This window comes from Oratosquilla oratoria, chromosome 31 (assembly GCF_046742065.1).
Source record: "Oratosquilla oratoria isolate Oo_2021 chromosome 31, ASM4674206v1, whole genome shotgun sequence".
NCBI classification, from domain to species: Eukaryota; Metazoa; Arthropoda; class Malacostraca; order Stomatopoda; family Squillidae; genus Oratosquilla; species Oratosquilla oratoria.
This window is the reverse complement of record NC_134807.1, coordinates 18,729,261-18,743,440: the sequence shown is the minus strand read 5'-3', so window position 1 is coordinate 18,743,440 and position 14,180 is coordinate 18,729,261. Positions and strand designations below refer to the sequence as shown.

Below are 14,180 nucleotides of genomic sequence, written 5' to 3'. Positions count from 1 at the left end.
AATTGTACAAAACACTCAACAGCATTACACTATCCAACACTAACACTACACGCTCTCATGCAGCAATAATCACAACAACAGATAATCTACCCTCAAACAGACAACAAGCAAACGCACTCATACGTCATTTTGCACAGACGAGCCATCTTACATCTCACCCTGACGACCGACGCACCATTCGACGTAAGAAAGACTTTCCCACATACTCAGACTATACACCCTTCATAGACAGTCAGACAAAACTCATAATGCATAGTCTCAAGCACTCATCTGCCTATGGCCCTGATAACATAAGCAACATCCACCTAAAACACATTGGACCACAAGGTATACACGCACTCACAAACATTGCAAACTACAGCTATTCACACAACACTATACCCGACATCTGGAAGCATGGTTAAATAATCACCATTCCAAAACCGAACAAAGACCCAACAATCCCAACATCGCACCGCCCAATCACACTTCTCTGCACCCCCTCTAAAGTCATTGAACGCCTAATACTTAAACTTGTCACACCATATATTCCCCTTGCTGACTCACAACATGGTTTTAGGCCACTACACTCCACAAACACTCTTCTGACAAACCTCACACAAAGAATTTTAGATGGCATCAATTCAGATAGGCCCCACCACAGAACACTTCTTATAACATTGGACATTAGTAAAGCTTTTGATGCCACAACCTAACAAATAAAATATATAACACAGACATGCACAATAACACCAAAAGATGGCTGGCCAATTATCTGGCAGGCAGGAATGCTCATGTGTCATATAATGGCCAATCATCGCACATCAGAAACATTAAGAACGGAGTACCACAGGGCTCAGTTCTATCCCCCACATTATTTAATCTATACATGCATGACTTACCCACGCCAGACACCTCAGAAATACAAATCTCTTCCTACGCAGACGACATAACAATCACATGCACACATCGTAACACAGACAAAGCCGCAGAAATAATCCAGCCTTACCTTGACACACTCAACACATGGTTCATCACAAACAGACTCAAAATAGCTCCAACCAAATCTACAGCAACACTTCTCACCAACTGGACAAAAGAACACAAATACATACCTCATCTCTACATCAACAACACTCTAATACCACACACAAACACACCGAAAATTCTTGGTGTAACATACGATACATCCATGTCTTTCAAACAACACCTCACAAACATAAAAAACAAATGCACACCTAGACTTAACGCACTTAAGTCAATCACTGGAACAACATTTGGACAAAACAAAGAAACTAATATAACAATATATAAACAATGCATACGCTCAGTGATGAATTATGCGAGTCCTGCATGGGCTCCTAATCTCAGTGAGACACACCACAACACCCTTCAAATCATACAAAACAAAGCCCTAAAAACAATTACAGGCTGCACAAATACATCACCTACAGACCATTTACACCATGAAACAAAAGTCCTCAAAGTCAAGGACCACCTCGACATGAGAGGCACACAAACACTTGCCGCAGCCACCACAAACACATCACACCCGCTACACTACATAGCAGAACACCCACACACACCAAGAAACATTAAAACTACACCCAAAGACCTTTATTACACACAGATACTCTCTTCTCTTCCTCCACAACCACCAAATACCAGCCTCCGGAAACATATTCATAATCATATCACTCACCGCTCCATTAACACATTGAAAGACAACACACTGCTGCATGCCAGACCCCCTGATATCCACCCTTCTGAATCCTCTCTCCCACGAAAGGACAGAGTCCACTTGGCCAGACTGCGATGCGGTCACCACCCAGCACTTCTAAGCTACCAGAAGAGGCTGGACGACCGTGTTGTGAACAGCTGCCCAGGATGTAACACTTCACCCCATACCATACAACACATAATGGAAGACTGCATTATACACAATCATGCACGCAAACAACACAACATACACTCTATAAAGGATTTGTGGGAAAACCCAGTTTCGGCTGTGGCCTTCCTTGGGGAGACGGGACTGCTCGGACAGACAGTCTAGGGAACGACAACAACAACAACAACCATTCTCCATTCACCCCTGTCTTCTGTCCTCTCCCGTCCTTCCTCAACAGACATTCCCCTCTTCCCCAAAGCCCCCTTCACCCCATCCATCCACCTCATCCTAGGACGTCCCCTCATGTTCACTCCCTCCACATCTGCCTTCCACACCTCTTTTACTAGTCTTTCTTCACTCATTCTTTCCATGTGTCCAAACCATCCTAATATTCTTTCATCAACCCTATCTCCCAGCTCCTTTTCCACCCCTGTTCTCCTCCTCACCTCCTCATTTCTCACTCTATCTAGCCTAGTAACCCCATCATACTTCTCAGACACCTCATCTCAAACACATTCAAACTCCTTCTCTCTTCTTCTCTTATGTTCCATGTTTCTGCCCCATACAGTGCTGTTGGCACAATCACTCCTTCATACAGTCTCCTCTTAGCATCCATTCCCAAATGTCTATTCCTCATTACACTCTTTAATCCACCACAAATTACAATATTCTCTTGAATTCATTATCCACTTTAATCCACTTTAATCCACCACAAATTACAATATTCTCTTGAATTCATTATCCTTTTAGAATTACCTTTCCCTTGATTCTGGAGAATTTTGCAGGAAACTTCTTTTGCAGATATTTTTCTATGAGTTGAGAGTGCTGGCACTGCAAGAAGCCTGGCAAGAGGCTGTAGCAACTCCAGTCTTTGGAGAATCAAATTCCACTCCACCATTTCCATCGAGAGTCCTTCCCAATCATTTAATGACGCGGTACCGATTTTACCAACTTCACCTTCTGTCACCTCCATTTCTTCCGTTTCCTTTTCAGATGAGCAGTCCATTCTAGCTTTGTTCTTTTCATTTTTAATTTCAAGATTGGCATGAATACCTCGGCAAGCTAAGGCAGCCAAGTATGAATGGGGAATCATGCTGGAATTGGAGAGAATGTCTCGAACAGACACCCACCAGGGGCTTAGAGCACTTACATCACATAACACCTCTTCTGTAGAGAAAATAAAAAGTCATCATTCTTATTCAAGACATCATAACTGCATTTCATACAAATTCAAACAGATAAACTTGGCACTGGACACATAAATACATACATACACTGGATAATAGCAAAATATATTTACCAGACAGTGATGACAGAACTGACAATGTAGTTGTCATGTGTAGAACTGAAACCTCGTCTAAAAAGCTGTGTGTGGTCCATTGCAATAAGAACAAATGTAACAAGTCCTTCAGGTCTGTGCCACTCTCCTTTACACTCTGCTGAAACACAGTAATACTCTTTCTTTTCCAGGCCCATCCATAGAGAAATTGAGCTGAAAAAATATACAATTAAATGTGATGACAATATACATTCAAGTGTTAAAACTACCTAATTTCATATATTCTTTTAATTAACATGTATACCATACAAAACTAAAGCCTTATGATAGAGATAAAAAATGAGCAGAAAATACAGTACCTAATCGGAGTTTCTTTTCGTGAGACAATTCGCCTTTACAACTTATGGGAACAGTGTTGTGGCAAGAGCGCACCAATGTAGTTACTGTTACTTCCCAAGAACGTAGGAAGGAGCCCAAGCCCATGGTATCTGCACTGTCAAACGTAACCTGAGGACAAAGTACTATAATAAATTTCTCCTTCACATTTTATTGAATAGTAATGCACTCATTACAATGTTAAAAAGACTGCAATACAGTGAAACTAAACAAGACCTGTAGGAGTGTCCACGGACCATTGCCAGCTACTAGGAGGCTGCAGATTTCCAAAGAAACTTGTATATACATATATCAAAAAGCCCTTTCCTAGTTCCTTGAGGATGATGGGTCATCCCTGCAATGCAGCAAGACACAGCACCTCCACAGCAGGGCTTAAAAGCCTTACCTGGGTGAAGGGTGGGTGCATGACTTGTCTGGCTACCCATTTATTAGGGGGAAAGGAACTTTGGATATATGTAAGAACGAGTTTCTCTAGAAACCTGCAGTTCCACAGTGCCAATGGTCTTCAGACACTTCGACAGACCTTTCTGGGAAGAAACTGTCTGTGTTGTATTAGTGTGGGACTATTTCTATGTCACCAGTTACAAGTAAATACAGCTGTCACCAGATCTGTGATCTGAAAATTATCATCACATCATTTATATCTTAAAGTGTTACATTATTTACATACCTTTTTATGGGGCCGTGATTCATCTTTTCCTATGATACAGAGTGAAAGTGCCTGCTGTGTTTCACTTGGGTCCATCATTAAGTGATTTGATAACTCCTGAAAATATACATGTACACACAAATCACATTATTCTGTGTAGGTGAATAACTTATAATAAAAAGCCCACATATTTATCATTAAACATTATTAGAATTAATTCTATTAATTGAATTTAAAATATTACAACTTTTTGTATTCCTCTACAGCAGCAGTTCTCAATTTGAAGGGAATTTCTACCTAATGGGAGATTTCATGTTTCAATAGGTGGTGGGTGTTACGGTGGTTGTTACAAAGATGGAGAGAGAAATAAGGAGGTGAGGAAGAGAATGGGGGTGGAAAGGGAGCTGGAAGATAAGGTATATGAAAAAATACTGGGATGGAAAGAATGAATGAAGACTAGCAAAGAGAGTGTGGAAGATAGTGGTGGATGAAATTAACAAATAAAATCACACTGTGATCGCAAAACAGACTCTTCAATACTGACAACCAAACTTCCTAGTCCATCAAACCCCCTCATGCATCAGTTCTGCAGAAAAATCCCTCCAAAGAGAAGCAAGAACCACATTAACATGTTTGTGTTCAGGTCATTATCCAGCACAAAGATGATACCTGTATTGAACAGGCCTGAGCAAAGAAACAAACTGCTCCATATTGGACCATCACAGCGGAAAACGAACACCTCATCTTACACTGACATGACAAGTACAGGAAATATATGTGATCTTTCTCAGGTCATTAGGATGCCACTATCCACACAAGAGTGATTGAAGATGTTAGTCAGGGGCTTTAATGCTACTGGATCCTCATACATATACCAAGGCCTTTTTTTCCCCTTACAAGGGAGGTAACCATAGTCAAAGGCATAAATCCACTCCCACCCATTTTATCCCCACATACTTCACTCCCATTCACACCCCTTCCTCACTCTTTTTCTTGGCTCCTCCTGGATGATGGGTCATCCCTGAATCTTGCCCACTGCCCTGGGTCAAAAGCAATATAGCAAGACACAGCACATCCACAGCAAGGCCACTTCATTTAATCGGTGAGCCCCCTCTATGTCCCCTCATTTAGAAAAAGAGAAGACGGGGAGAAATGCCTTCAGGCTGCGTCCAAATATCATTCATACATACTCTCTCACCCCCCATCCCCCACCACCCACTCCCATGCATCACAGCATCATCCATACACAACCATCCTCCACTCATCCCTATCTCCTGTCTCTTCCCTTCCTTTCTCAACAGACATTCCCCTCTTTCCCAATGCCCCTTTTACCCCATCCATCCATCTTGTCCTTGGTCGCCCCCTCATGTTCACTCCTTCCACCTCTGCCTTCTACATCTCTTTTATTAATACTTCTTCACTCATTCTTTCCATGTGTCCAAACCATCCCAATACTCTTTTATCAACCTTATCTCCCACCTCCATTTTCACTCCTGCTCTCCTCCTCACCTCCTTGTTTCTCACTCTATCCAACCTAGTAACCCCAACCCTACTTCTCAGGCATTTCATCTCAAACACATTTAAACTCTTCCTCTCTTATGTTTCATGTTTCTGACCCATACAGTGCTGTCAGTATGTTTCATGTTTCTGACCCATACAGTGCTGTCAGTACAATCACTCCTTCATATAATCTCCTCTTAGCATCCATTCCCAAATGTCTATTTCTCATTATATTTTTTAATCTCCCAAGGCATTTACTTGCTTCTCTCAATCTACATTCTACCTCCACCTCCACTCCTCCCTTTCCCGCCACATTCACACCCAAGTATCTAAAGCTATCCACTTCCTCCAGTATCTCTCCCTTAATACACACTTTCAAATTTCTGCCATATTCTCCCATTGTTCCTCTCATCACCTTACTTTCACCCACATTTATCTTCAATTTTCTTCTTTTGCACACCTTCCCAAACTCCGTCACTTCCTTAATACCTTCTCTGATCCTGCTACAAGTGCAATGTCATCAGCGAAAAAACAACTGCCTTATCTCCCATTTTTCTCCATTTCCTTTAACCATCTCTAATCCCCGGCCCACTACCCTTGCATTTACCTCTTGCACCACCCCATCCATGTATAAATTGAACAGCCAAGGCGACATAACACATCCCCGATGAAGTCCCACCTTTACCTCACACCACTCTCTCTACTCCTAATTCTAACACAGGCTCTACTACTCTTGTAGAAACTCTTGACTGCTCTTAACAGCTTTACTCCTATCCCATATATCTGCAATACCTTCCACAGTGCCTTCCTGTTTACCCTGTCATAAGGCTTTTCCAAATCCATAAAGGTCCAAAATACATCCTTACCTTTTCCTAAAGCTTTCTCATATCTACCTTACCACAAAAATCTGATCCACGCAACCCCTACCTGTCCTAAACAGACACTGTTCCTCACCAATTACTCCCTCTGTTCCTCTCCTAATCCTCTCAATCAAAACCCTCTTATAACCCTTCCCATATAACTGTGCCCTCAACATAAATACTTGGCATAACATACACTTCTACAACATTCACACTATACATAAACAGATATCATATAGATATGCAATACATACTTCAACACCCTCAAAACTATCTCTGGTATAGACTCTGGATAAGACAACTGAAACCAACAAACTAATATACAAAAAGTACAGAGATAATCACAATAATCTTAGCAAACAAAATACACTATCTTAAAACATATATCTATCTATATATCAAGGGCTTTTTCCCCCTTGTAAGGGAGGTAGCCATGTCTAAAGGCATATAACCACTCCCACCCATTTCACTCCCATACACCACCCTTTCCTCCCTTTCATCTTAGCTCCTCATGAATGATAGATCTTCCCATATATCTACTTGTCCTAAATCACTTACATCCAAAGCAGACTCATAATAAACTTTTGTTAATAAATTCAGTCTTGATATGATTTAACATCACACACTCCCCCCTTATCGTGAGGCTAGGACGGTGCCCCTCACAGAGGGCTTTGTAGCGTGGAATTTATTGAACCATTCCCTTGGTTCAACTTCACTGGTGGCAGGATTCGAACTGCCCTCACCTCGATATTCACAGCAAGTAACGACGCCTTAATCCACTCAGCCTTACCTTGCATATTGTCTCTTTATCTTCATCAGGAGAAGCCTCATGAGCTATATGCAGACTGTTCAAATTATTGTAAAGCTGAAGAAGCTGCTGTAGTCTCTGAATCAACTGAACCAAAAGTTTAGTTTCATGGTCCTGTTTCTTAGCATGGTCCACTGACTCGCCTGAAAAAATAAAATAACAACAACAGTAATTAAAACTTAATGGAGCATTGTAGGATGAAGTGCTCTGTGTCTTGTGTGCGATGATTGCAACTCAGGCAGTTTGAATCCTTGGCCAGTCCTATCCAATGTTGGTACTGTTTTGATGCTCTTTGTACTTCATCTTTTCCTATATCCTTGTCATTTTCTTCTCATTCACTCATTTTCCTAGCTCCTCCCACAGCCACAATCAATTCCTTCCTAACTTCTTTCAATTTCAGTAATTTTCTGAAATCCTCTACTCACTTTCCCTTATAGCCTTCACGTCCATCTGCACCTTTTACATTTTCCTTTCAACCTGACTCATCCCCACACTCTCTTCACTTGTTTTAAAAACATCTTTTCATACTTCTCCAAACTTTCTCTCAAACTTCTACTCCATTTTATATCAGCTCTCTTCTTTGCCTCCCTCACCTCACTTCTCTTGTACGGTTCCTTAGTTCTGCCTTTCAACCAATCCACACACACTCACGTATTATTTCCTACCACTGTCCTCATCTCTTTATCCCACCATTTTCTACCACTGCCCTTCTGTTTCTTCCCATCCTCCTTGTCTCACATATCATCTTTGTGCACTTTATCACTTTCTCCTTGAAACATAGCCACCCTTCTTTCTCTCCTACTTCCCCTTTATTCCTCATCACCTCCCACACTTACTTCAGCTTCTCCTGATAGTTTCTCCTTTTCCTTCTCATTAATTTTGTTAAATGTCAGCACCCCTTTCCCTTCCGTCCTTTTCTCCTCCTCCATTTTTCCTCTACTCTCAATTTCCCTTCTACCAAAAAATGATCCAACACTCCCCCACTCTCTCTCCTGAAATCATGAATGTCCAGAACTTATCCTATTCTTTCTTTGAATAACACTCCATACTCCAATGCATAGATTAAAGTACTGGCCCCTGTAGAGTCTCTGTTCTTGAAATTTGGTTGTTTTAGGTTCACTCATTGAAGATTGTTCACCACTTCTGGTCATTTCTATGAATATCTGTCCCAATGATCTTGGATAGAATGTGTTTAGGGACCTTGTCATACATACACATACCAAGGGCTTTTTCCCCCTTACAAGGGAGGTAGCCAAAGTCAAAAAGTATAATTTCATTCCCACCCACTCCACTCCCATTCACCAGCCCTCCCTCCGTACATCTCGCCCATTGCCCTGGGTTATAAGCAATGCAGCAAGGTAGTCATATGTCTTGTTTATGTCAATGGCGATCATAACAGTCCCTTCTGGTGGGGGTTTCTTTCCTAACTTATTTCAATTCATCCACACTCACCTCATCCAGTCACTCTGATTTCCCATTTATCAAATTTGCCACTGCACCTTCCTCTTAACTTCCACTAAGATCTGCCGACTCAATTCTTCTACTCATTCCATCTCTCCCAGCATTGATATTCAACTTTATCTTCACTCACATCAATGTAATAAAAACAGGAATCCATGACTTTGTATATCAGGATCTCATTGATACATGGCATATCATATGGAAACTAACCTGCATTTTCTCCCTCACTCCCAATATAATTTGGTACAAGTTGGGTTAGTATATCCTCAAGAAGAGATGCCGTCATGTGACGTGATGTACCTATCAACATCACGAGAGCCTGATGAATTACACTCGAGGTTCTCATTTCCTTGATTAAATGAACAACTTCCTCTTCATTTGATGGGTTCCTCATCTGTGCCTTCAATGTTTTCAGTAAGTGAAGATCTCTGGCACGTCTACTTGTTTTGTCACTAAAACAAAAAATATCAATAATGAAATGTGGTGTGTGTTAAAACACAATATATAAAATAAATGTCATAGAATATATCCAGATGGTTCAACAGCGGTATGTGAATAAATACTGTAGGAGAAACAAGTTCACAGTTATAAAGCATGCCAACAAAAGACCTTTCAATCCATATCAAGGCTGAATGGAAGGGAGAGAAAGAAAACTTCAAACTGTGTAACATTCAAGTGCCTTGCCTAAAGGCTTGTTCCATTCATTGGTAATGCAGAAAGTAAGACTGTTTCTATCTTCTTCTAAATTAAATCTATGTCCTGATATCTTGAGGCTATTATTTCTGGTCTTGTTAGTATTCAAAGTGAAAATATTTTCAACTTTGATGTGATCAATTCCTTCTCAGACTAAAACTCTAAAGAATTATATTATATCCCCTTCCCTCTGATTCCCTTAAGAGAACAGGTTCCAAAGTTTTATTTGGTTTTTTGTTTGTTTTGTTTCTTATATGGAGTATGAATCTTATGGCTTGTAACTGTACTCTTCCCAATCTGTCTTTAATAAGATCTGGGGACCATACAAAAACAGCATATTCCAAATGTGGTAAGACCAGTGATCTATATGACTGGCTCATGATAGCTGGACTCTTATAGTCAAACGATCATGTTACTAATCCCAGTATCCTATTTACTTTGTCTGAGGCAACATATACTTGGATGATTTAAGGTTATTACTGATGACACCAAGATTCTTTTCATTCTCCACTTTGGCTGGAGCCCTCATTCCCACTCCTTCTGTTGTCTAACACCTGTACTTCTCCCTCCTCATAAGGGAGGTAGCCAAAGTCAAGGCACACACCCACTCCTATCCACCACCCTTGTTTCAGAAATATAGAACCACACAAAAAACAGTCTTACCTGAGTGCCAGATGGAAAGGAACATTTATTTCCATTAAAGTGCCCTCAGGTGTCAAAAACAGAACAGGATAAAGACCGCAGTTGATGGTCCTTAACCTGTTCAGCCCTAGCATTGTATGAGGTGTATACAGAAGCCTGAAATGACAACATAAAGAACTGTGTGAACATCAGAACTAGAATTAACATGTCAAACAATCAATCAGTTCTCCCAGAACTCTTCTGCAGAAGATCCATGGCTCCCAGGTAATTGGCACAGCCATTGGATTGGCCCATGAGTCAGGCTTTTAAAAAAGTATTCTTTTATATTAATACATATGTACATACATACATACATATACCAAGGCTTTTTTCCCCCTTACCAGGGGGGTAGCCAAAAAGGACAAGGCACAAAAACATTCCCACCCATTTCATCCCCGAAAACACTCCACACCCCTCCAATCTTAGCACCTCCTAGATGACGGGTCATCCCTGCACCCTGTCCACTGCCCTGGGTCAGAAGCAGTGTCGCAGGACACAGCACATCCACAGCAAGGCCGCTTCATTAAATCGGCGACCCCCCCTCTCCATCCCCCCATATAAAGGAGAGGACGGGGAGAAATCCCTTCGGGCTGCGTCAAAAATTTTTGCTCACACACACTACCTCACCCCCATTCCCCCGTCCAATCCACCTCATGCATCACAACATTTTCCATATACAACCATTCTCCATTCACCCGTCTTCTGTCCTCTCCCGTCCTTCCTCAACCGACATTCCCCTCTTCCCCAAAGCCCCCTTCACCCCATCCATCCATCTCATCCTAGGACGTCCCCTCATGTTCACTCCCTCCACATCTGCCTTCCATACCTCCTTTACTAGTCTTTCTTCACTCATTCTTTCCATGTGTCCAAACCATCTTAATACTCTTTCATCCACCCTATCTCCCAGCTCCCTTTCCACCCCTGTTCTCCTCCTCACTTCCTCATTTCTCACTCTATCTAGCCTAGTAACCCCCATCATACTTCTCAGACACTTCATCTCAAACACATTCAAGTTCCTTTTCTCTTCCTCTCTCATGTTCCATGTTTCTGCTCCATACAGTGCTGTTGGCACAATCACTCCTTCATACAGTCTCCTCTTAGCATCCATTCCCAGATTCCTATTCCTCATTACACTTTTTAAACCACCAAGGCATTTACTCGCTTCTCTCAATCTACATTCTACCTCCACCTTCACTCCACCCTTTCCTGCCACATTTGCACCCAAATATCTAAAACTATTCACTTCCTCCAGTCGCTCTCCCTTAATGCTCACTTCCAGATTACTACCACTTTCACCCCTTGTACATCTCATCACCTTACTTTTACCCACATTTATCTTCAGCTTTCTTCTATCACATACTCTCCCAAACTCTGTCACCCACTTCCTCAATCGCTCCTCCGATCCTGCCACAAGCATATGTACATGTGGTATATGTATGTATACATACATACATATACCAAGGCTTTTTCCCTCTTACAACGGGGTAGCCAAAAAGAAAAAGGCATAAAATCATTCCCACCCATTCCATCCCTGAATACACTCCACACCCCTCCACCCTCCCTCTTATCTTAGGACCTCCTGAATGACGGGTCATCCCTGCACCTTGTCCACTGCCCTGGGTCAGAAGCAGTGTCACAAGACACAGCACATCCACAGCAAGGCCGCTTCATTAAATCGGCGACCCCCCCTCTCCGTCCCCCTCATTGCATAAAATGAGAGGACGGGGAGAAATCCCTTCAGGCTGCGTCAAATTTTGCTCACACATACTACCTCACCCCCCATCCACCCGCCCATTCCACCTCATGCTATCACAACATCATCCATATACAACCATTCTCCACTCACCTGTCTTCTGTTCTCTCCCATCCTTCCTCAACAGACATTCCCCTCTTTCCCAATGCTCCTTTTAACCCATCCATCCACCTCACTCTAGGATGCCCCCTCATGTTCACTCCTTCCAAATCTGCTTTCCACACCTTTTTTACTAGTCTTTCTTCACTCATTCTTTCCATGTGTCCAAACAATCCCAATACTCTTTCATCCACCCTATCTCCCAACTCCCTTTTCACCCCTGTTCTCCTCCTTACCTCATTTCTCACTCTAGCCTAGTAACCCCCATCATACTTCTCAGACACCTCATCTCAAACACATTCAAACTCCTTGTCTCTTCTTCTCTTATGTTCCATGTTTCTGCCCCATACAGTGCTGTTGGCACAATCACTCCTTCATACAGTCTCCTCTTAGCATCCATTCCCAAATGTCTATTCCTCATTACACTCTTTAATCCACCAAGGCATTTACTTGCTTCTCTCAATCTACATTCTACCTCCACTTTCACTCCACCTTTCCCTGCCACATTTGCACCCAAGTATCTAAAACTATCCACTTCCTCCAGTCGCTCTCCCTTAATGCTCACTTCCAGTCTACTGCCACTTTCACCCCTTGTACATCTCATCACCTTACTTTTACCCACATTTATCTTTAGCTTTCTTCTATCACATACTCTCCCAAACTCTGCCACCAACTTCCTCAATCCCTCCTCACACTGCACATAACAGATTTTTTCAAGCACTCCTGACACTCAACCACCTTAAACAAAACTAAAGTATTTTTTCCTAAGTGACTTATGGGTCATTATGGCCAGGTTCCTTAGAATAAGTTTCTTGCAAGACAGATGAGGTTATGGAGTGACTAACTGAATATCAAATTTTTTTTTAAGAACATAAACATAAACATTAGTATCCCCTTTACCTTGAGTGTTTGGGAACATTAAAAGCCTCTACTCTTGGCCCTTGCTGTGATGTCCAAATCTCCAGGAGTCCTCTTCTTGGTGCATAGATGATCAGAAAAGACACTTTCCGTTGTGTTCCACCCCATTCTCCTTCAACTTCAATCCATCCACAATCAGCATCTCTGTATCCTGCAAAAAAAAGATAAAGAAATACAGATATTATCCATGTGTATATACACACACACACATACACAATGGGTTTTTCCCCCTTTATAAGGGAGGTAGCCACTGAAGGCAAGGCCTATACCCACTCCCATCCACCACACTTTGTTTATTCCTAACTTAGCTCCTCATGGATAATGGGTCATCCCTGTCCATTTTACAATTATGTTCAAATTCAAACAAAGAAAAAAATTGCTTTGGAATTGAAAAAAATTTACATCTCATATAGCCTCCTGAAAAAGATTAAATTCAAGTTCCAAGGTACCACTGTATATACTTAAGGGCCTTTCCTCCTTTTAAGGGGTGGCTAAGTCAAAACATACCTTATTATCACACAATTAAAACATATTTAACCACTCCTCCCATCTCATCAGCTCTGGGATAAAACATGCAATGTGTAGAAAGATCTTAGAATATACTGCGCCTTGAACATCAGTACTATTTGGAAAAAAAAAAGTGATATGAAGTTGAATCTAGTTCATCAAGTTATCACTTCACTAGCTTATTCCATGATGATGGTTTGAGGGTCAACTTATATGGTAAACACAGGTGCAAGTGGTTCAACTAAAATAATCTTAGGGCTGTAATTTATCTATTTATCTATATACCAAGGGCTTTCCCCTCCTAATACGGAGATAATTAAGTCAAAAGGCCCGTACCTACTCCCACCCATTCCACCACCCTTTCCCCTCCCTCTCATCTTAGCTCCTTGTGGATGACGGGTCATCCCTGTATCCCAACCACTGCCCTGGGTCAGAAGCAATGTAGCAAGACAGTACATCCACACCAAGGCTGTTTCACTTAATTGGCAACTTCCTCTCTGTCCTCTCATGCATAAAAAGAGAAGACATGTAATCTATCTATTTATATACCAGGGGCTTTCCCCTTTACCAGGGAGGTAGCCAAATCAAAAGGCATATTCCCATTCCCATCCATTTCATTCCTATCCATCACCCTTTCCTCCCTCTTATCTTAGCTCCTCATGGATGACAGGTCATCCCTGTATCCTGCCCACTGCCCTGGGTCAGAAGC

General features: G+C 41.8%; 1 protein-coding gene across 1 annotated transcript in view; it reads right to left on the bottom strand.

Moving 5' to 3' along the window:
• The window catches only part of Rab3-GAP (Rab3 GTPase activating protein), a 48,878-nt gene that overhangs the window by 16,286 nt on the left and 18,412 nt on the right, over positions 1-14,180 (bottom strand). Inside the window, exons 10-17 of the mRNA XM_076213364.1 lie at positions 12,947-13,115; positions 10,177-10,311; positions 9,031-9,272; positions 7,342-7,502; positions 4,213-4,308; positions 3,506-3,653; positions 3,168-3,359; positions 2,624-3,034 (exon numbers count right to left, since the gene is read on the bottom strand). Coding sequence (XP_076069479.1) covers positions 2,624-3,034; positions 3,168-3,359; positions 3,506-3,653; positions 4,213-4,308; positions 7,342-7,502; positions 9,031-9,272; positions 10,177-10,311; positions 12,947-13,115 — 1,554 coding nt within the window. The remainder of the gene's footprint in view (positions 1-2,623; positions 3,035-3,167; positions 3,360-3,505; positions 3,654-4,212; positions 4,309-7,341; positions 7,503-9,030; positions 9,273-10,176; positions 10,312-12,946; positions 13,116-14,180) is intronic.